The sequence below is a fragment of the Lissotriton vulgaris genome, unplaced genomic scaffold (genome assembly GCF_964263255.1).
Source record: "Lissotriton vulgaris unplaced genomic scaffold, aLisVul1.2 SCAFFOLD_1266, whole genome shotgun sequence".
In the NCBI taxonomy this organism is placed as follows: domain Eukaryota; kingdom Metazoa; phylum Chordata; class Amphibia; order Caudata; family Salamandridae; genus Lissotriton; species Lissotriton vulgaris.
This window is the reverse complement of record NW_028249470.1, coordinates 150,216-174,530: the sequence shown is the minus strand read 5'-3', so window position 1 is coordinate 174,530 and position 24,315 is coordinate 150,216. Positions and strand designations below refer to the sequence as shown.

Below are 24,315 nucleotides of genomic sequence, written 5' to 3'. Positions count from 1 at the left end.
TAAAAGATTCATAAACATGCAAAGATATCCATCTTTGCAACACTCAAATATGAATTCAATTTCAATCAAAATAGATTTTAGGGTTAATTTTCCTGAAAATAATTTTTTTACACAACAATTCTCCTACAGAAAACATTTTGCGTGTTTTTATCCTGGAAAAAACTATTTTATATAGGATGTTTCAATTTTGTACAACTTTATAAAGATACCCAAGGTGGATAACTTTTTTAATTGCATTGCCCAGGGCTCGAGCTTCCATTTTAGATATACGGATGGGGCAGGGCATTGGACTGCCCGTAACGCACATGGATTTTTGGGCAGTGGCAGGTATACAGATTTAGAATTAGAAGGACATGGGCTGCCAACACAATGTAGCAAGAACTGAGCTTTAATGTACAATGTCACACATTGAAAAGTACTAGATTGGGTCAAGATGTCAGACAGGTGTTGAGAAGAGGGAATTAAATGCACTGATGCACCTCAGGCAATCAGAGACCCCAAGGAGTTCATTGGTAGGGTAAAAACAATTTTCTTAAATTTTTTAGCCTAAGCAATTCCTAATTCCATCACATATGCACTCCAACATATTTTGTATAGGATCTATGAGTATATATCTTATGCATATTGGTACAATATGTGGAACTCATTATATAATGTCTATATTTCAACCGGCTTCGGTATTAACTCGGTTCAGGTTATGCTTGGGGTATAGATTGTATGTGTCTCAGTGTGCAGAACATGCATTTCAGTGAATGCTCTGTGTGCCTTAGTAACCTACATACATACCATGAAGACCATAATTTATGCAGTTTACAATGAATTTTCTCGATGTATGCGAATTTTGTTGTGGGTATAGCCACAAGCCTCTATGCATATTGAAGAGGCCAGTACGCTATGCAGTGGTAGGTCTAGGTGGGTATATTATAAATGCCCCAGGGAGTAGGGCAGAGCATGGCCTATTCTTGTTCTTATTAATCTAAGAACATAGAGAGTCTGGTAAAGTAGAGGCACTTTGAAGAATTTGGAAGAGGAGTCAAAGATATGGCAATTGATAGCCGGAGGAGACAAGTGAAAAGCCAGTGAAACCAGGGGTGAGACAAAGTATTAGGGGTTAAGACACTGCAGCGGGATCTTGGCTTTAACTCCTTCAGTGACCCCACATTTCTCACGCTGCAGCGTGCGGTGCAAGAGGGAGGCTGGGGTGACCACAGGGAGAGGTTCTACCAGGAGGAAGAAGAAGGGAACCCGCCAATGGAACCCCGCCAGCAGAAGATGGAGACGACTGTCGAGCTCTGAAGGCCACAACCCCAAAAGAACAAGGACAGACTGAGGCTTTTGCCTAAAAAATATGTGATAGTTCATAAAAAACAAAGGACCTGATTTAGATCTCAGCGGATGGGATACTCCATCACAACGGTGACGGATATCCCGTCCTCTGAAATATGAATCCCATTATAGCCTATGAGATGTACATTTTCGCAGACGGGATATCCGTCACCTTTGTGATGGAGTAACCCATCCACCAAGTTCTAATCCAGGACCAAAGTCATGAAGGAACTGGCAACAACTGAGTGAGACTGACATAACTGTACACAAACTACACAAATATTTATTCAAAACACTAGAACAGGGGTATCGGGCCAAAAAAGCTGCACTTTATCCAATCTATTATGGTCCAGTAGATTTGTTGTGGGTGCTAATAACCTGAAGTCATATACCCCAAGACTTCCAACATAATTCAAAACAACACAATGGTTCAGCACCCCACACAGTGTGCATTTGACAATAACATTCAATACAATAGTCCGAAAGAAAATACTTCAGTAGGACTTAAAGTTCTTTTCTTGCTTTTATTGACAATCTTCAAGTAAAAAAACGTAGCCAACGCGTTTCGTCCGTAGGACTTCTTCAGGGCGAAAGGTATTCCTACGTATTTTTTTCAAGGTTTTCTCTCAGGACTTTTTATATTATGCGTTTTCAAAATTTCAGCTGTGAATGGCATTAACGGCCTTATTATGTGTAGCCGTAGTCAAATCCCTTTTTTTTCCATTTTTAATTTTCAGGACATCAAATGTGCAGGGCATAAATGGCCTTATTATGAAGGATAGCAATCAAATCCTTCTGTGCATCATGATCAGGGGGTCACCAAAGACGTATTTATTCACTGTCCACAACCCATCAGTTTTCAATCACGAGCAGCGTGTGCCTTCTCCCTCGTACACTGCCGCAAAGACCATTGGAGTAACTCCCAGCTTTCCATGTAAAATAAGATATCGTCCCTCAGGGTCTATGTACTCAGCGGTCATCTTTCAGTCGAATCCTCTTCTGATAAGGACAGCGACACCCCGTGCATAGTTTGAATATATTGCAGAGTGTACCCCTGCCCATCTAGCATGTTTCAACTTGTGCGATGGCCTAACATTCAGGTGTGTTTTTTGCAGAAAGCAAATATCTATGTTGTGCCTTGTTAAATATGCATGAACTAGCCTGGCTTTCCTGCCAACATTGAGTCCTCTAATATTCCATGTGAGGATGTTAAATGTTACTCTACGCTCCCCAAGAGGTGATGTGTTGTAGTAATAGAGAAAAACAGAGACACATCTGCATAATGGACATGTCCCAACGTGACCCAGGGATATACAAAAAGCATATACATCAGTGCATACCAACCAACCCACAAACCTGTCCCCCCCCCCACTCCAACCCCCCAATTAGGTTGAGACAAATCCCCCCCACCCCCAATTCGAAACATGGATATAGCAAACATAGGGAGACTTCCCGTGGGGGCATGGAACCGCCGGCATACACCCCTGTAGATACAGGGTGGCCAGGGAGTCTTTTAAGCCTGCCCGTGGAGGTCACTGTGAACAGACAGGTGGCAAAAACATGCCACCTTATTAACCAAATGTAGCATGGATTTCCCTGTTTTAGCGCATTAGCATTGTTTTAAGGGCGATAAACACTACGCATAACATCTCGGATGTCTAACCATAAGCAAGCACATTTAAATGCGATACCACATGTTAAGGAATATAGCAAACATTAGGTTAAACACTGTGCCTAAATACCATCAATCATTATCGCTAAGGTTATCATTGCCCCCCACAGCAGCTTAGCTCGGCGCCGCAGAGCCCGGGTTTGACTTACATACATGTTTAGCAAATTTAAGGGCCGATTTAGCATCTGCAAATAAATGGGCCTAACCATCATGAGACACTTTGAGTTTCGGTGAATATAAAAGAGAGTAGGGAATTTCCGCCTGTCGTAGAAGGCGTTTAGCTGGAAGGAACTCTCTTTGAGCAGCTTGTACCGCTGGGGTAAAATCAGGGTAAAAGGAAATATTGTTCCCCTTATGCGTTACCTGTCCCTTCTCTCTTGCCAGACTCAATATCAGGCCTCTATCCTGATAATTTAACAGTTTTGCCAGGATGGGCCTCGGTGTTCCTCCCACTGGTGGTTTAGGGCCAAGCGCCCTGTGCGCACGTTCTACAACAAACACCTGGGACAAGTGTGGATCGAATAGTTCATGTAGAAGGTCTGCAATGTACGTCTCCATTTTTGGTATAGCCGTGGTGTCAGGAATTCCAAGGAGGTTATTGCGTCGTGATCTTGCCTCCAAATCATCGTTCTTTTCCCTGATCACCGACAGCAATTTGTCCATATGTAAGAGTTGTTCCTTCGTTTCAGCCCTGAATTCGTGGAATTCGGTCTGCCTATTCTCGAGGCAGTCCAGCCTCGTCTCGTGTGTAGATACTTGAGTTCGTACAGAGTCCAGTTGGGAGGTCAAGGTATCTAATTTTGCGTCAATATTTTTCAGGTTAGATCTCATCTCCAACATAAGGGATCGAACGTCTTCCCCTTGTCCACACCGCAGTGTCATTTTGAGTCATCGCCTCAGATGTATCTTGGTCTTGCTCGGTTTGTCTGGTGTTTCTTTTATTCTCAAATGTCATCTTCGGTTGCTTTGCGTCCGGCTTCCCCATTGTTACTCTGGATGTAAGAGTTTAGGGCGTATTAGCAGGTGGTTGCTGATCAGGACAGAATCGCTCCTCGGCCTACACCCAGGTATGTATAGGATTATCAACTAAGGAACACACCCGAGGTCCCCCTCAAGCCGCCCGGAGTCCTTATCATTGGAACATCACAGCGCCCTACCCACCGATTTCACGTCTAGGCACTTGAAAGACTTTTGTGAGCAAGACCAGCTCGGGCTGCTCCACTCCCACAGAAAGCTGGAGCCGTGGTACAGAATTAAATGCTTGGCGTTGGGGGAATACAGCCGCTGTCTCGTCAAACACCTCATGAGAACCCAGATTACATCACGCGCATGGCCGTGTCCCGTACAGAATGGAGGCTTGGCACCTTGGCAGAGTGTCCAACCAAATAGCGGATCTGTGGCAAGAGGCTTGTTACCCCTATCGATATTTCAGGGGTTCTGGGACATTACCTGTGGTGCCCACCGTATCGTCACCCACACCTCCGCGGCCACCCAGGATAGTACCTCAGCCTCTATCCGCACTTCTGGGCATGCAGATCTGTCCTTTTTTTGAGAAGGCAGTGGCGGCTCGCCTTTCCCCCACGCCACAATCAATGCGGGGCTGTATCCACTGCGCAGAGTATTAAATGGAGCAGTTGGGAGAGTCACCTGCACAGGCGCCAGATGGAATGATGGGCCGCTGCGCCTATTAGGAGGAGGCTCGGCAACGCAGCGACTCATAACAACACTGCGGGTGTTGGCATTATACGCTGAGGGACCCTGACGCTTCTTTGGTAATGCTGTGCAGCACCTATGTTGCAAACGACACAAACGCCGTATAACAGAAGCATATAATGACGAGGTTGGCCCAGCTTTGTCTGTGCGCCTGCACCCCGGCCGTAGATGCCCCCGATGTACTACGCGCTGTAGAAGGCCTCAGCAACTACTGCCTCATGTTAAGTCTTTGGCCCGAGTTTTAGTCTTTAACAGGCCTGTGGGAGCCAGTTGTGGCCCTCTCGGCACTTCTGGTGCCCCGCTACCGCCTCTTGCCGTCCACGTGAAAGCCCCCGGTGTTAGCTCCTCTGTAATGCGCGATATTTTCACCCAATTTAATTTGCGTACCCGGGCTGTCACGTAGGTCCCGTCGGTGCACAGTATATGTCGATGTGTCTGCCTTCCGCAGTTATCACCACACTCGCAGCTCTGCGTCGGTCTCCGCTGCGTCTTACAGACGATTTTGAGGCCTTATCGGCCCCGGACTGGAATTCAGCGCGGACCGCCCGCAGTGTCACCTCTAGCGGACCGCTGCCTGCGGCGTAGCCGGCACTAGCTTCGGCTGCCCCAGCACGGCAGCATTTTTCTCCGGTCCTGCAGCGGTTGCTTTGTGCCCCGTGTTGCCGCGATACAGAGTTGAGCAGTTATTCCTCCACAGCAGTACTTTTGAAGGATTAATTCAGGATTTTATACCCTAGCCGGCGGAGCTCGCTAGGAAGCAGCCATCTCGCAGCTCGGTTGGCCACGCCCCCACATATTTTTGAATGTTGACTTAGGGGAGACCACATGAGCACGTTCTCTTAACCCTGCCCATCAGTGTTCTTTTTAGGTCTCGCCTGTCGATGCGCATGCGCATCGAGCAAGGCGAGAGTATTGGCACTTATCCGCTCTTTATCCACACTGCAAGGAATCGTGGCGATTCCTTGCAGTGCACGAGAAATTTAAGCTCAATGCGCATGCGCATTGAGCTTAAATGCGCGTGCACATGCCCCCAGCCGCCTGCCTTGCCTACTCTCTCTCACAGCCTCCCCCAGCTCCGCCCCCTCACTACTTGATTGCACGGCCGCTAGGCCGTGCCTCCCCTACTCTCCTCCCCCCTCCTCCTCTCCTCCCCTGCCTGCCTGCCGCTAGGCCGTGCCTCCCCTACTCTCCTCCCCCCTCCTCCTCCTACTCTCCTCCCCTGCCTGCCTGCCGTGTCGCACTTCTCCCCTCTCCGCCCCCTCCCCTGCCCGCCCCCTCCCCTGCCCGCCGTGTTACGGTGAAAGGCTTGTTCCGACATGTCACTTCCCTTCAGGTTGAGGTGCACCGGTAAAGTACAGCTTCCTTACGCTCTGGTTCTTAAGTGGTTGTGTGCGATATCTCTCTCTTTTTTTTTTTTTTTTAATGTTCCTTTCCCCCATTGCCGCTGCTCATCAGTGCTTCTTTTTTAATTTCATTTAGTTTTATTTTATTATTTACATGGGGCACTTCTGTGCGTGGCCACAAGCTTTTTGTCAGCACGGTGCACGTTTCACGGCCCCACGCTCCATGAAGCTCAGTGGGCGCCGTACTGATAAAAGAAGACACAGACTTTTTAATTAGGCGCTAGTACTGGGGTATTAAGCAACTCATGCTGTAGTAAGCCATCTCTCTCACGCACGGAGCAGGCACATTTTGCAACGTCACGCCCCGGCTTCAACATGGTGGCTGCTTCTTGTTTTAGTGAGGAAGAATGATCGGACCGTAACACAGGAAAGGGACTTGCTATTCACGCCTGGCTTTGTTTACACATGGGAATTGTGAACTTGCCTCATCTTTCACTTGGAAGCACTCTGCTGCCAACCGCACCCGGAAAGATGTTTCGAAACATTCTAATTGCATGGCGAAAAGTCCTTGCTACGAGCCAGCCAACCCCCTGCAGGTCAATTTCTAAATTGTGTCAAAACTATAAAGAAACGAGGAATTAACTATACGGGCAGCGCCTCCAAACCGCGCCTGCTGTTTAAGGAAATGAGGCAGGGGTTCCGGTTCATTAAACTTTTTGTAAACCACATATTCAAGCCTAAAAGATCGTCAGAGTGCTCAATAAAACAACAAACTTAAAAACAATTGCATTTTGTTTTTTAATTAGTGCTTAGATCATCACTCCCATTGTTTTGATAAGGAAATAGTTCCAAGATGGCGGTGAGGTTTGCATTGTGTGCAGGGCGTTCCACAGATCATGGTCTTTCGAGTTTTCCCAGTCAATTGCGTACAACCACGAGCCTCGCCACCCTCACTCACCCTCAACCCCTCACCCTCACTCACCCTCAACCCCTCACCCTCACTCACCCTCACCCTCACTCACCCACACTCACCCACACTCACCCACACTCACCCACACTCACCCACACTCACCCTCACTCACCCTCACTCACCCTCACTCACCCTCACTCACCCTCACACTCACCCACCCTCACTCACCCTCACCCACCTTCACCCTCACCCACACTCACCCTCACTCACCCTCACCCACACTCACCCTCACTCACCCTCACCCTCACTCACCCTCACCCTCACTCACCCTCACTCACCCTCACTCACCCTCAACCCCTCACCCTCACTCACCCTCAACCCCTCACCCTCAATCCCTCACCCACACTCACCCACACTCACCCACACTCACCCACACTCACCCACACTCACCCACACTCACCCTCACTCACCCTCACTCACCTTCACCCACCCTCACCCACCCTCACTCACCCTCACCCTCACTCACCCTCAACCCCTCACCCTCACTCACCCTCAACCCCTCACCCTCAACCCCTCACCCTCAACCCCTCACCCTCAACCCCTCACCCACCCCCATTCACCCTCAACCCCTCACCCTCACTCACCCTCAACCCCTCACCTTCACTCACCCTCAACCCCTCACCCTCACTCACCCTCAACCCCTCACCCTCCCTCACCCTCACTCACCCACACTCACCCACACTCACCCACACTCACCCACACTCACCCTCACTCACCCTCACTCACCTCACTCACCCTCACTCACCCTCACACTCACCCACCCTCACTCACCCTCACCCACCTTCACCCTCACCCACACTCACCCTCACTCACCCTCACCCTCACTCACCCTCACTCACCCTCAACCCCTCACTCACCCTCAACCCCTCACCCTCACTCACCCTCAACCCCTCACTCACCCTCACTCTCACTCACCCTCACTCACCCTCAACCCCTCAGCCTCACCCTCAACCCCTCACCCTCACTCACCCTCAACGCCTCACCCTCAACACCTCACCCTCAACGCCTCACCCTCACTCACCCTCAACACCTCACCCTCACTCACCCTCACCCTCACTCACCCTCAACACCTCACCCTCACTCACCCTCAACACCTCACCCTCAACACCTCACCCTCAACGCCTCACCCTCACTCACCCTCAACACCTCACCCTCACTCACCCTCACTCACCCTCAACACCTCACCCTCACTCACCCTCAACACCTCACCCTCACTCACCCTCAACCCCTCACCCTCACTCACCCTCAACCCCTCACCCCCTCACTCACCCTCACCCTCTCACCCCCTCACCCTCACTCACCCTCACTCACTCACTTACCCTCACTCACTCACCCTCACTCACTCACCCTCACTCACTCACCCTCCCTCACTCACCCTCACTCACCCTCACTCACTCACATTCACCCTCACCCTCACTCACCCTCACCCTCACTCACCCTCACTCACCCTCACTCAGCGCAACCACAGCATCTTCACTAAATATATTTAATAAACTTTAAGCTATTGGCAATATAAAATAAAATCCATTTTATTTACGTATTAATTATTAATTGTTTTTTAAAGCCATTGATTTTTTTAATATCAATACATATAAGTCACATATAAGTCCCGTTAATACAAAACATGTTGCTTTACAAATGCTAGAGGTGTCACATTTACAAAAATTATAACTATTGGCTTTGTAAAGAAGAAAGCTATTAATTTAGCTATTTAGAAAAAACAACACATAAATAAAAAACAAAAAAATAAATAACACCTATAGCTCAAACTTTCCTACTGCGAGACCTATTGCATTTCTAATGCAATAGGTCTCGGAGAATTTGAGTTAGAGCTTTTAGAAATGTTTATGGCTTTTTTTTTTAAATTCTTTAGCATTGGCTACAGGAAACAAAAATGCTAAAGATTTACCAAAAAACCCATAAACAATTCTAAAAGCACTAACTCTAATGCTGCGAGACCTATTGCATTTCTAATGCTTGTTTTTTTACCTTTCACTCTCCCTTACTTTATACCCAACAGTGTAACCTCCTTGGAATAGCCTTTACTTGCTCAGGACCACAAACTTTATACAACATATCTCAGAATTGACAGCCCAGTGCAGTAACCAGTTAATTGGGCTCTGAACCTTAAAAATACCATAAAGAGTCCTGCAGAACTATTTTATGCTGCCAGCTTGCTGAAAACCATAAACTGGGCACCTACCTTCACACATCTTCATCCATCATGCGAATAAGCGCTGCATCCCATAACACAATAACCAGCCGCTGCCACTGCAAGTAAGAGCGGTGGGGCCAGGTGAGGGTGGATTCCGAGAGATGACCACACGGGAAAATGAATTATTTCTTAAATTGTCCCTTGTGATCGTCTCTCGAAATCCCCCCCAGCCGGACCGCTGCTCTTACCTGCAGCGTCCACGGCTGGCGATAACCTCACCACAGTGTTACTCACACACAACATGGAAACACTTCCCACACAGAATCAAAACAAAGACAACTCACTTCCAACCAAATACCTTACATTCTGTAGTGTGCTATCCATGTAGGAAAGTGCTCCAGTGCCCCACTAGAGAACTATATAAATGTTGCAATACAATACGGTGCAGTCACAGACGGGGACACTCTTCTAATCTTTTCCAGGACCAGAAGAGCCTGAGGATCCTGAAGAAGAGCCTGAACTGACTTGCCTCTCCCGCCACGCTGAATACCGCCTCCCCCTCAGCTTGGTCACCGATGCCGAACTATCGATTCACGATGTTCACCTCAACAGCCCAGAGTGCCAAGCTCGAACGGAGGGTCAGTGGGCTGTCATCACCATGCCGTTCGATAAGTGTGGCACCCAAGTGCTTGTAAGTATTAAAGACTTATTTAGGAGAGGGGGGCCATCAGTGCATCCAGGTTTCCGAGTCATTAGCGAATTACCCCACCCTGCGGTTTTTCTCAGACATCATGCTTGAGTAAATTACACCACATTCACTTGGCGAAATCAAAGTCCACAATTTATGTTTTACATGGCCGCATAGGTGCTGGGCGTAGGGGTTCTGAGGGTGCTGCAGGACCCCCCAAAATAACCTTGCTGTAATTCATAAAGTGAATGACCAACAAAGATGCCATTAAATAGTTTTGTTATCTTTTCAAATTTTCTGTGTGTTAAATGACAGAGCTCACAGATCAGGCTGTCTTCTGACAAATTGGTGCTTATTCTTTTAAAATGGGGATTTGCATTTACTTTTCATTCTCTGACTGCAAAGTGGGAGGATTTTGTAAGGTGAATTATGTGAACTATCTTACAATCTTACTTGCCTGCGGGCAGCGTGAAAGGACAGGCTGTGAATACCTGTAAATGAACTGTTCAAATACTTCAAAACATATCAGCATTAGACACAAATGAAGCACATGATTTTGTAATTCTGAAGTGTAATGGAAAGAAAGATTTTATTAGGATCAAAGCAAACCAAGACTCTACTTGGTGATGTGCAAATGACAAATACTCACTAAAATCCCACACATTACTTAACATTTGTGCCCTATATATTTTTTTTTCAGTTACATAGCGTGTGTGCACAAATTGTGTTGTGAAATAAATGGGAAATGTGCTGTCTGTATTAGACATTGCAAGGGCACACCATGCTTTGATAATATATTTGCAACAGTGCACTCCAAAATGAACCACCCTCTACATCCCACACCATTATCACTCTCCTGCTGAATTGGAGTAGCTCATTTTATACTCTTTTTCTTAGTGTGACACTTGAATTTTTCACATTTCTTGTTGACTTCAGTGATGTAGCACTCATAGCAGCATGCCCACTCTGAAAATTGTTCCATCATGGTGTAGAAATACAGATAAACTAGGGAAAACATTTTGAAGTTAGTGAAGAACGGATTTCTAAAGATAATTTTAAATTACAAGCGCTGCAAGTTATGCTTGTGTTCCAACCAGATAAATGAGTGCTTAGTAGACAGAAGATGTGTACCCCTGTCAGCTTAGAAGAGGTGGTACTGAGTACAATCTGTCACCTATCCATAGTTCATAGAATGCTGACATTTGTAATGGAAGCGCCTTGGTACTACTCAAGTTTCTCTTGGTGCTTATGGTGCCAGATTTTCTGAAATGACTGCAGGCCCAGAGTGGAGAAGACTCAGAGAGTGTTGAGCAGCGGCATTTACTTCCATTTGCATGGCAAGTGTCAGTCTGTGTTAGGAACAGGGGTGAGCGAAAAACTCCGCTCCACTGGCAGAATTTTCTGGGTTTTGCCCACTCCACCTTACACTTGTATCACGGAGTTCCCATAAAACTCAACCGTCCCAACCGTCACGTGATAACGTTTTTTCTCACACGCGGCTTGCCAGTGTTAAGTTGGTGAGCAAGAATTTGAGTCCACAACATTGGACTCCGCCAGATTGTGACCGAGCCCACGCACTCAGCAGGACACACCCTCGACCCCCTCTTCACTACAGGAAACTCCATCACCTTCAGCCACACCACCGAACTCCCATGGACCGACCATCGTTGCGTCCACTTCACCTTCAGAACACCCACCATCCACAGACACCAGCACCTGCTTTCACAAAGGAACTGGACCAAAATCACTGATGACCAGCTCACCTCCTCACTCAACAACTCCACCCCAACCATCGCGGAAAACGACGACCCCAACACCGCAGCCCGAACCCTGCATAGATGGATCTCGGACAGCACCAACACCATAGCCCTCCTCAAGAAAAACAACAATACCCGTGCCAAGAAAGCCAGATGGTTTACCACCGAACTTCGAGAGTCCAGGTGCACATGCCGCCGCCTCGAAAAGGCCTGGAGAAACACCAAATCCACAGAAGCCCACAACATCTTCAGAGCCGCCACCAACGCCCACCATCAACTCATCAGAGAAACGAGGAAAAAAGCGATTGAAGACAGAATCTCCACCCACGCACACAACAGCAAGGAACTCTTCAGCATCATCAAGGAGTTCGCCCAACCCACCAGCGAGTCTACCGACATCCCTCCCTCACAAGACCTCTGCGACAAACTCAGCATCTTTTTCCACCACAAAATCAAGAGCATCTACGACAACTTCGACGAAGACAACCAACACACTGAACCCTCACCAACCACCCCCGACACCCGGAAACCAGCGATTGATAACTGGACAGCCCTCACCACCGAAGACACACTGAAGACAATGAAGTCAATCCACTCAGGGGACCCCACGGACCCCTGCCCCCACCACATCTTCAACAGAGCCGCCAACACCCTCGCACCCATGCTCCGCCAAACCATCAACCGCTCCCTGGCGACCGCCTCGTTCCCCGACGACTGGAAAGACGCCGAGGTCAACCCCCTCCTAAAGAAACCCTCGGCGGACCCCACCGACCTCAAAAACTACAGACCCATCTCCTTGCTCCCGTTCCCAGCAAAAGTAATCGAGAAAGCCATCAACAGCCAACTCGCCACATTCATTGAAGAACACAACATCCTCGACTCCTCCCAATCCGGCTTCAGAAAAAAACACAGTACGGAAACCGCCCTCCTCGCCGCAACAGACGACATCCGCACCTTACTGGACAAAGGAGAAACAGTAGCTCTCATCCTCCTCGAACCTATCAGCGGCGTTCGACACAGTCTCCCACCGCACCCTAATACGCAGACTCTTCGATGCAGGAATCCAGGACAAGGCCCTCGACTGGATCTGCTCCTTCCTCTCCGGCAGGACGCAGCGGGTCAGACTCCCCCCTTTCCTCTCGGACCCCACACCTACCACCTGCGGAGTCCCCCAGGGCTCCTCCCTCAGCCCGACGCTCTTCAACGTCTACATGTCTCCACTTGCACCCATCGTCCGAACCTACGGACTCAACATCGTGTCATACGCAGAAGACACCCAGCTCATCCTCTCCCTACCCAACGAGCCCAACACCCCCAGACGCAACTTTCGAGAAGGCATGGAAGCCGTCGCCAAATGGATGAAAAACAGCTGCCTACAACTAAACACCAACAAAACAGAAGTACACATCATGGGCCCAAACCCCGACGCCTGGGGCGACACCTGCTGGCCCACCACCCTCGGAAACCCGCCAACCCCCACAGACCACGCACGCAACCTGGGAATCATCCTGGACTCTGAGCTCAAAATGGACCGCCAGATCAACTCTGTCTCATCTTCCTGCTTCCACACCCTCCGCCTCCTTCGTAAGACCTTGAAATGGATCCCCCTCGAACACCGAAAGACAGTCACTCACGCCCTGGTCACCAGCAGACTCGACTACGGCAACACACTCTACGCCGGAATAAACAAAAACCTCATCCGCAAGCTACAGAACATCCAGAACGCCGCCGCAAGACTGGTCCTCAACCTGCCAAAACACTGCCACATCTCCCAGCACCTGCGCACACTCCACTGGCTCCCCGTCGAGGCGAGAATCAACTTGAAGATGCTCACCCACGCACACAAGGCCCTCCACGGCACCGGACCAGCATACCTGAACAGCCGACTCAAATTCCACGCACCCCAATGGACCCTACGATCAGCCCAGCTTTCCTACACCGTGGTCCCCTGCACCAGAAAGACCAGATCGGGAGGCCGCTCCTTCTCCTTCCTCGCGGCCAAAGCATGGAACGCCCTTCCGCTCCACCTCAGACAGACAACATCGCTCCCCATCTTCGCAAGAAACCTCAAAACCTGGCTCTTCGACAGACCCCCCCCTTGATGGAATGGAACCTGCACACTAGCGCCTTGAGACCCCTACGGGTGAGTAGTCGCGCTTTAACAAACTCCTGATTGATTGATTGAGTCCTCTGGTGCGATTTCCGGGTACTAGAACATCACCCGGCAAGATTTTCTCAACACGGGCAGTCGTGGCAGGTTGTGACCGTCCACATTGAGAAAGACTTCTGGGTCATACGGGTGCTCGTGAAGACAGATGAAGTAACAGAGTGTACTTGCTAAGAGACTGACAATACCCAGAATCAACTGGAAGCTGATTCCAACTTAGAAAGGAGAAATGTCAGAATAGAGAGCAGCACCATGATTATGAACACACACTTGAGGTTGATCGGCCGACATAAGATAGAAATAGCAGAGTTAAAAAAGAAATAGCCCAGTAACAGCCGGGACGGAAGTAGAACCGGCGGGGAGAACGTACAAGAGACTATGGGCCATATGTATCAAGGCCAAATGGGTTCGCAAACGCCGAAATTCACAGAATTTCGGCGTTTGCGAACTCATTTGCGCAAAATGGAATTTGGGTGCAAAATAAGGAATCGCAAAATTTTTGATTCCTTATTTTGCGATTGCATTCAAGGAATCGCAAATTTTGCGATTCCTTAAATGCAATGTATGAAGTAAAATAAAAGCAAATTGTCCCTAAGGAATCGCAAATTACCACCAACTTCAAGTTGGTGGTAATTTGCGAATTTCTTGAAAAATGCCAATTATAGCATTTTTCTAAGTGCCATGTGACTCACATACATGCCCTTAGGGCATCCATGTGCACCACATGCTTATTTCAGGGGTGCAATAGGGTGTCCTTTAGACACCCCTGCACCCTTGAAATTCTTCTCAATTTGCGATTAGCAAATTGCGAATCGCAAATTTCCCATTCCTTCCCATGGGCCTCCTGGCCCATAGAAATGAATGGGAAAGTATTCCTTAATTGCGATTTCGCAATTAAGGAATATCAGGGAATCGCTAAAAAATTGAGATTTTCTTGATACATACCGATTTGCGATTCTGAAATAGCGATTTCTTAAAAATCGCTATTATAGAATCGCAAATTGGTTCCTTGATACATATGGCCCTATAATTTTACAGACAGCCCTGAAGAAGTCAAGTGGGTAATTCCCCATGACGAAATACGTGTTGGCTGGGTAATATCACTAGAATTAAAGAACACAAGAACATCAGTAAAGACTTTTGATTATTTGAAGAGCTCATTGAATTTTGTCCTTTTATTGTGCATACTGACAAATGAATTTATACTAAGTACAAGTTGAAATGTGAATAGCGGGTGCGTAGACCAGTGTGCACATTGAGAAAGCTGCTGCATGAGTAGAACATCTACTGGTAGGCCTATTTCCCTACTTTCTGCCCCGGCCAAGATTCTTGAAAAACTGGCGCACCAGCAACTCGCCGGATTTATAGAATCTAACGGCCTATTCCACGATTCCCAACACGGGTTCCGATCCGGTCATAGTACTGAGTCAGCCCTGATAGAAATGGCCGACTCAGTACGTTGGACGCTGGACAGGGGTTCGAGAGCGGTGTTGGTGCTGCTGGATCTTTCCACAGCATTCAACACAGTCTCTTATCCTGTCCCGCTCAACCGCCTCCGATCACTAGGCATCCAGGGTATGGCACTCAACTGGATTTCTTCTTTTCTGTCCAATCGCACACAACAAGTGTCTACTCCACCTTACACCTCCACTAGCCGCCCACTCAAATGGGGGGTGTCCCAGGGCTCCTCATTGAGTCCTCTTTTATTTAATGTTTATTTTTCTCCCCTGGCCGAGTTAATCTCCCAGATAGGAATTAAGATTACATTTTACGCAGACGACATTCTGCTTCTGCTCTAATACAACGATTCCACCCTAACCACATTTGATCCTGTCTCCGAGACATAGCTCGGTGGATGGACAACAACTTCCTGAGATTGAACGCAGGAAAGACCGAGGTTCTTTTTTTTCATCAATCCTCCCCTCTGGACTCGAACCTCTGGTGGCCGGCGGATCGGAGCCTTGCCCCCTCTCCTACGGAATCAGTAAGAAACCTTGGGGTGAGATGGGACACTAGTCTCTCCTTCCAGAGCCAAGTTCACTCAGTCTCCGCCGCCTGTTTTTCTAAAATCAGGATGATCAAAAAATTCATTAACTATTTACCTAGCAATACTAGAAAAACAATAGTCCAGGCATTAATTACATCTCATCTGGACTATGCCAATGGTCTCTACCTTGGATTAACCACAAGCCTGTGCCATAGGTTGCAAATAGTTCAAAATGCCGCTGTTCGGCTAGTTTGTGGCATCTCTCTCCGAGAACATATAACACCTTATCATCGTAAATTACACTGGTTGCCTGTCCACAAAAGGGCCGAGTTTAAAGCTCTGACTTTGGCCTATCGGGCCACAAAAGTACATGAATCTGCCTATCTATTATCATGCCTCTGTCCCTACAGCAACGTCAGAAGTCTCCGTTCTAATTCCACATTTTTACTGGTCTCTCCCAGATTTAAAAAAGCTCGTTCTGTGCCTCCTCTCAGTGGAACAAACTTCCCATTTCCCTGCGTAAGATCCAGGAGGAACTTCCGTTCCGCAAAGCGCTCAAAACGTTTCTCTTCTGCTAACTGCGTCCCCTGACAGGATTTAGTACTTTAAGCACAAGCGCCGGGACACCCCGTTGGGGTAGCTGCGCGCTATATAAAAGACACAAATAAATAAATATGGTATGGCATGGTATGGCATGACCTGTCGTATGCAATGGTATGGTATGCTATGGTATGGTATGGTACACCATGGCCTGTTATTGTATAGCATATTATGGTATGAGAATTGTATGTTGTGTTATAAATATACACAACCTTTGAACTGCTAACAGCAGCCATACACTTTCTTTTAGACAAGCACCAACATCACCAGTTGGTAATATTTAGAAATATAATTTACGTCAGTTTTCCCAAATTGGGTGGGATGGCAGCATTACACTGAATGTGCTTTGGAATAATGCGGATGCAGAGGAACATTTTCCAGTGGATCCCCCTGGAGGCCAGAAAGACCTTAATACAGGCACATCTAGTCAGTAGATTAGATTACGGCAATCTATTACTAGTAGGAATTAGTGAAGATCTTGCATCTAGGCTACAGGCTGTCCAAAACATGGCTTCGTGGCTGGCACTCAACAAACCAGTCCGCACTCCGTCACTACCTCTCTTGCAACAACTGCACTGGCTGCCTATTAGGAAGAGAGCAGTGTTTAAGCTCTCAACCATAGTGTTTAAAGCACTGCAGGGGACCGATCCGGTGTACCTAAGGAAGAAGCTAATCCCATATGTTCCTGTACGTCAATTTAGATCGAGCAATCGGAAATTGGTCTGGCCCCGCAAAAGTAGCAAAGTTAAATGGGGGGCATGCATTCTCTCATCTTGCCCCCTTTCATTGGAACAGACTACCAGATGAGATACGAGCCCGCTCAACTCTGGGGCAGTTTAAGAAGCTGTTAAAAACCTGGTTGTTCTAATTGCCATCCTGTCATAAGCTACCAGTAGTGTGCCTCCAAGGACGCCAAGAGATACCTCTGGGGATGATTTGATGCGCAGTGCAAATCATAATAATAATAATATTGATAATTATATTAATGAATAATGTGACCAAAACGAGTTGGAGCCATAAACAGACTTGCCGTTTGAAAGAAGCAACCTGATTAGAGTCACCCGGGTCACTCCCGACCACCACACAGTCTTCCGTACCAAATCAGGAGTCGGTCAGACTGTAGAGAATACAAACCAATCCATGTTTATTCAGATACACTTGAGCAGAACCCAGTCTGCCCAATCGCCTAGGAGTGCTGTTGAGGGGACTGACATTAGCAGACTTAGAGATACATTATGTCTGATTCTGAACCAATAAAGGCACGCCCACCATGGAACTTTCCGAGCAGGTGCAGCTGAACAAAGGAGTACAGAAGGATAAGGCACACACCATCTCCATGTGAAGGTCATCCTGACGAGCCCACCTCTAGACTAGTGGGAGAGAGGCCTCTATCTGGTGGGAAAGGTATGCACTAACAAGAACACTGTATTCAATTTGCATTACATTACATTCATTAGCAAAGCAAGGCTCAACCTTGGAAACATTAAACTCACCAGAAATCGGTGTCTCGGAGAAACAGACATTAGTTTCGATCATGACTCAAATGGTGGCCAAACATAAAATGGCGCCAGGAATGCTAACTTTACATGATTAATGCATAATTAAAGCAGAAACACATTTCCATTCTAACACCTTAGTGAATGCTGCAACATGTGACTTTATTAAAATGTAATCAATTGTTTTGTTACGCATCTCGGAAAAGACTGACCGAAGAAAAGCAGTTCACTGGAAAGCGAAGATTTGAAAATTGGGGAAAGAAATGGGGTAGTGACCCCAAGACAATTTAGCAAAAATGAAGGTAGAAAAAGCAGCAAAAAAGCACAAGCCAGAGCAGCGTAGGAGCGTGTAAAAAGAACATGGCAAGAAACAATACACGCTCACAATCCAAGTGCAAGCCGTGTGGAAGAAACTCTCATCTAGAAATTGAACGGTCCAAGCTCCAGAAATAAAAACAACCCGCAGAGAGAAAGGAAGACCAACATGCACAGAGACGCTCTCCAACGGAAAGGAAGAAAATAAAGGTGACAATGAAGTAATGACAGGTTAAACCCCTTTTTAGCATTTTAATTTTTTAAATAATAGATTGTCGTGCTGTCTCAGTCGAGACCTAACTAATAAAGGGACCAATGTGGAGAAACCCTGCGGTGCAAATATTAGCAATATGACCCAGTAAGTGTGTACTGCAATCTCAGATAGGAGCCAATCCACTCTCTCCACAGTATGTACAAACAAGCATTTGCAATGCAATAGGTCTCGCATTTGCAAGAGTTAGAGCTATTGGCATGGTAAATTACAATGTTTTTCCCCATGTGTTTTGGTTTGAAGTGGAGTGGAGGGGGCGTATAAACAAGTATTTACAATGCAATTGGTTTTGCATTTGTGAAAGTTAGAGCTCTTGGCTTTGAAAATGACAATGTTTTTATTTTTTTTGTATGCAGTGGAGTGATGATATTTACAGAGCGCTGATGCCATTTGTATGCCCTCGCTCCACTGGTAACCAGAAAATAGGACATAGGTTATGAGGGAGAGGAGATAAGAGTAATGTGCTGGCTAGAAAAAAAAAGTAACAACAAATGCAAGATTAAGTAAAGCATGTGAAATGTAAGCAGGAACAAGATAGTTACTGTAATACTATCACACTTATTATTCAAAAATATTTGAGTGTTTTTGCCTGAAAAGTTAAGAACATGACTACAGGGCCAGAAGGGACCTGTTTGATTGCAGATTGCTCTTATCTTTACAAAAAGTAATTAGTATGGGTTAAAAAGACCACATCCCTGGACACAGAGCTGTGGTACACATTTTATAAACTAAAATAACGAAAACCGCTGATAAGGATCATATTAAACGTTTTCCAATTTTATGGTTTTTAGCAAGTGAGGAGGAGCAAGGCAGAGTCAAAGAGAGGGAATAAGAGGAAGAGAAAGAAAGAGAGAGGGGGAGGGGCAGCAGCAGAGCAGGAGAAGTGAACACTGTTCTTCAAAGAAAGTAGGGAAAACAAAAGTAGCGCTTCACTGGCAAACTTTGTAAAGTGGCGCTAATGTGTTTGGTTGTGAATAAAAGTAAACCTGACTACCATGATGAGATTTCATAAAGGAAGAGATGAAAGGTTACAGAAGAGGGAAAGGGTCGGCATTGCGTATGGGGGAATGTAGTATGGGCGGAGAGTGGGAAATAGAGAGAGAAGAGCAGGGGTAAAAAGATGGGCGAAAGCAATGAGTGCATCGAGAGAGGAGAGACAGCTAAAAAGACATCAAGGTGGGGAGTTGGTTGGCTACAGAAAGACAGGAGAACTGGGAGAAGGAATAGTGAAGAGAGAGGGCCAGGAGCATGGACTGGTGGAAAGCGAGCAAAGGTTTATTGGCACCGGTGACGGAGGCTCATTTTGGGAGGCCGGGTATGAAGCTAATAGAGTTATGCATAGCCCCTACATACTTCTGTGAACATGACTCTAATGCCCCTTTCCACCCTGTCCCCTAAGGTCCCTGTACCCACCTAAACTACTCTGCTGCCCTCGGTTCAGAGTACTAAAGGCTCTGGGGCATATTATCAAGAGATACATCGCGGCTTTTTCGGCACATAGCGGCGAAAAAGAGGCGATTCTTTAATCTCAATATCACCAATGACACTCTAACAAGAGTTAGCGCGTTTTTCCTTGTGACTTTGCATGTCAGCGATCAATATCGCTAATGACATGCAAAGTAGGCTTTCCTGAGCTAAACAACATGGGAATGCTCGCTAACACGGCTTTGCAATATTAGCAAGCCATGCAGTAGACCCGCGAAGCGATGATAAAAGTTGCGCTAACCGTGCTTATCGCTGGTATTTAACGCCTGATTAAAACCTGACTTAGCCATCTTGACAATGGGAGGTGGATTGTCAGGTTGAGTCCACACCTGCCTATTAGCAAACTGTACATTAGTACTGTGAAATCATCGCTGGATTTCATGTGCTATTCCTGTGAATCGCCCTCTATTGCTGGAATTACATCGACTGTTAGCAAAACGTTGTTAATACGTCGCTAACACAGCGATGTAATCCAACGATAGAGTAAATCGCGCTAAGCGTGGTTTGCTATAATAAACGCATCTCCTTGTTAATATGCCCCTCGGTTCCTGGCCTTACCAGTCACATCCGTAGTACTCCTCCTAGCAGCAGCAGAGAACCACACTCCGGGCACTGCTCTGTATGGAAGAGCAAGGATCAATAAGGACAGGCGGACAACCCGCAATGAGCATGAGCATACTGCAACTAGGCGGCCGTACACTAACGAGGCGGCTATCATGAATTACAGAAGAGTGGAGGGTTTCAAAAACGTAAAGCAAACATGTAGGTCTGAAAAACACATCATTATACATATTTCCAGTCACTAAGTAAAGGGCGTGCGGCTGCTATTTATATTTGAAATTTTATAGAATATTCTACAAATTATTATTAGCATTATTGTACTTAAAGATGAGAAAATGCTCCCCTTCTAATACTAACAACAACATACTTGTAGTAGAAATATGCTCAGAGGTTCTATTTAGATAAAAGGCACGCATTCCAAAATGGCCATCGCCATCACAGTGGCCACTAGTTCTGTAATCATGGAAACAAAAGACGGCAACAAGCTGATTATCCCCAACTGTTGAAAGTAAACAATAGGGCACTTCACGTGGGTCAGCCTGTTCCACTGCGGCTGCAGGCTCCTACGGCCTAAGCGTAACCAATGGGGCAGGTGATTGTATTTACACCACCCAACTTCAAAAGCAAAATACACAAGCATTTGCAATGCAATAAGTCTTGTATTACTGAAAGTTTGAGCTATTGACGTTGCTAATAATAATGCAACACCAATAGCTCAAACTTTTAGTAATTGCAAATCAATTGCGGCACTCACACTTTAGCTTTAAACATTTTAAGCTACAGTGCGGGAGCTGCAATTGCTTCAAAAGTAAAGAAAAGACCAACACATTTTTTTTCAATTTCTTTACTTTTGAAGCAATCACAGCCCCCACGCTTTAGCTTACGATGTTAAAGTTCAAGCACGAGTGCCGCAAGTGTAACAAAAGTAAACAAATTGAAAAGAATGGCGGCTGCAAGCTTTTTGTTTCTAAATATTTATTTAATGCAAAAGCCATTTAAGAAAATTGTGCTCCGATGCTGTAAATAAAAAATACAGAGTAACAACACATATAACAGGGGGTGTCCTCATGGGAGGTTTGTAGAAGAGAAAAGGCGGTATAAAGTTGGGACTACTAATAAGCCTATTGACTAATGAAAAGCCACCATTTACAAAGGACAATGACAGGAGGCAATTAAAAAGATGGGCGGTATGTGGGTGGAGCTCTATGCTTATATCCTGAATACAGCATATCTCAAAGAGACAGCGCAAGTGCTGCCTAGGCACGATCTAAAAACACAACACATTAATTGGGTCTCAATGAAAGAAAAAAAGTGACCCACTAGAAGTTATAAGGTAATTGAATGAATTCTGCACAAGCAAAATTGAGGTTTATGGAAGGCCTGAAGCCACAGGAGAGTAACAAAGGCCCCGCAGCCCCAACATTGCGGGGAGTCCCCAGGCTTATCCATACTGGAGGGGGCCTCCTCAGCCCCTATTGATGTGGGTGTGAGGGGCCCCTTCAGAATTTCTTGCAGGGGCCCCTCATGTTTTGTTCCGCCACTGAAAGACCTCTGTGGCCCGCATTGTGTTTTACTAAACAGGACTTTGTACTTTGGATATACATAAAGAGGACTCTCCTCTGTGGAGTCTTGGAAGAAAGACTTATGAAGGACACAAATCGTGGTACATACAGAGGCCTAAAATGCTGGGAATGCCTCCCCTTTAAAATTCCTGTGTTTCAGAGATACTGAGATGCTGGAAAGGGCACTGCTTTCTCTACAGGAAAGTGTCAAACCTAATTCTGTGATTCGCACTACCAGGACTGCTTCGAAGTCCTCAGACAAAGCAGTCTGTTAGAGACTGATGTGACAAACCAAATCCAGAACCAACCTCTTGATTGGCTCCACCATTTCTTGAAGTTCAAAGGGACCGGTTATACTCCACGTTCCAGCCATGGATAAATTGTACCATTTTATTGTCTCTCTGAAAGCTCCTTGAATGGCTCTGCTCACCGCTTGCATTTGTTTCTTCTTTAAGTCTGAAGATGGTAAAACAGCGTATGTGAATACAGTCTATGGCAGCGTCCCGAATACCGCCGTGCACAGGATTGAGGTACCGCTGAGGTGTGAGATGGTGGATAACGAGACCTTGATCCTTCAGTTCCACCCCATGGTCACCTCCAAGGTGGCGCTTGGGCATCACAACGTCTCGATGAGTTTCTACCAGAGCAGCGCCTTCAATGAGCCAATCACAGTGTTTCCTCATGAGATTGACCTTCATGGGAGGATATACGTCGAATTTAAGGTGGAGTCTGATGATGACAACCTCCAGATACATACCGAAAACTGTAACTCCTCCCCATCCTTGACTCCAGACGAAGAATCCTACAGTCTGCTGAAGAACGGGTGAGACGTCAGACAAATGCATTTCTCCATGAATACACCAAATAACTGTGAAATAACACAGTCCTTCATTATTAAGTAGCTTAACTTGGATATAAATACACATAATAATATATTCCTACATGTAGAAGCAGATGTTGGTGTGGCTGCAGGTATCTATTTACAAGGGGACCTCCATGTCACAGAAGCTTCCTCTTACGTGCAGACCCCCCCCCCCCTCTCAGTTTCATGCTGTCCCCCATATGTTCAAACCCTACATGGAACCACTCACCAGTCTCAGCACCACAGTTCACCAAACTGCCAATGACACACAGGTCAACATGAAAGTGTCCTTTGCTCCAGACATCCAAGGCCTCTGACAATTTATTCAGACCCAGTATCCAGCTCAGACCTGAAGCATAACCCCCACCACAAACATAATTCATGCTATTTTCCAGATCCAAACTTTGCTCAGTGGCAAGAACATGGGTTCGAAACCCCTTTCACCCAATACCCATTCACCTAGGTCCATGTTGGACACCAGCCTTACTCTCCCAAGGGGCACATTGCAATCTCTATCTACTGAGGAAAGTTAAACCATTCCTGCCAGATAGCAATATAAGAACTGTTGTTCAAGTCTTCACCCTCTCACATCCATCTGTATCATCTACAAAACTATAACAACCAGCTCTATGATCTCAGAATACTGTAACCAAAATCTAACCTTGCAGAAATATTGTGTCCTAAATATACTTTACAAAGCTAACACCCAGCAGTGGTAATAATACAATGTCTGCAGAAAATAGGACAATATGTTTGTAAAAGAAAGTTAGACACTATATTTCTGTCATATGTTCTTTTACTAATGATATTCCAATATACAACCTGAACAGCACCTGCCTTTCAGGGTGGTTTACACTATAGAAGTGGCATATTATACATACATGCACACATAAGAACATAAAACCCTTATTTTAGTTAATTTGTGATGTCTCTGGTTACCTGCAATAAGCATGTGGTGTTGCTGCTCAAATGTAATAAGTTATCACAGATGAGTGATGTTATAATGCTTCTTGCCAGAGCTGGCAGCTAGGGTGAAATGCAGATCTCAGAGTAGCATTGCATGTGTAGATTAAACTGTGAAAAGAACTGGCTTGTTGTTCTTATGATCTGTTTTTCTAAAATGAACAGTGATCAGCAGAAAAGAGATATTTATGTCAAAATGTTTTTTTTTGCACCCTGGAGTCTTTGCAGAAAAGATGGGATCTCTCAGTGGGTTTATATACATTCTGGACAATAGTGTTTTTTTAAAATCTGACTTACATTAATCCGATTCTAATATCTTTGTACAACAAAATACTGTTTCAGATGGGTACATTTCACAATATTAATTCTTCATGTCCGCAACCATACAATCTCTCTCATACAAAAGAGCGAGACAGTATTCA

General features: G+C 46.2%; 1 protein-coding gene across 1 annotated transcript in view; it reads left to right on the top strand.

Moving 5' to 3' along the window:
* Positions 1 to 24,315, top strand: part of LOC147663565 (uncharacterized) — a 159,011-nt gene that overhangs the window by 88,174 nt on the left and 46,522 nt on the right. The window contains exons 4-5 of the mRNA XM_086950357.1: positions 9,662 to 9,870; positions 22,524 to 22,891. Of these exons, the coding sequence (XP_086806483.1) occupies positions 9,662 to 9,870; positions 22,524 to 22,891 (577 nt within the window). The remainder of the gene's footprint in view (positions 1 to 9,661; positions 9,871 to 22,523; positions 22,892 to 24,315) is intronic.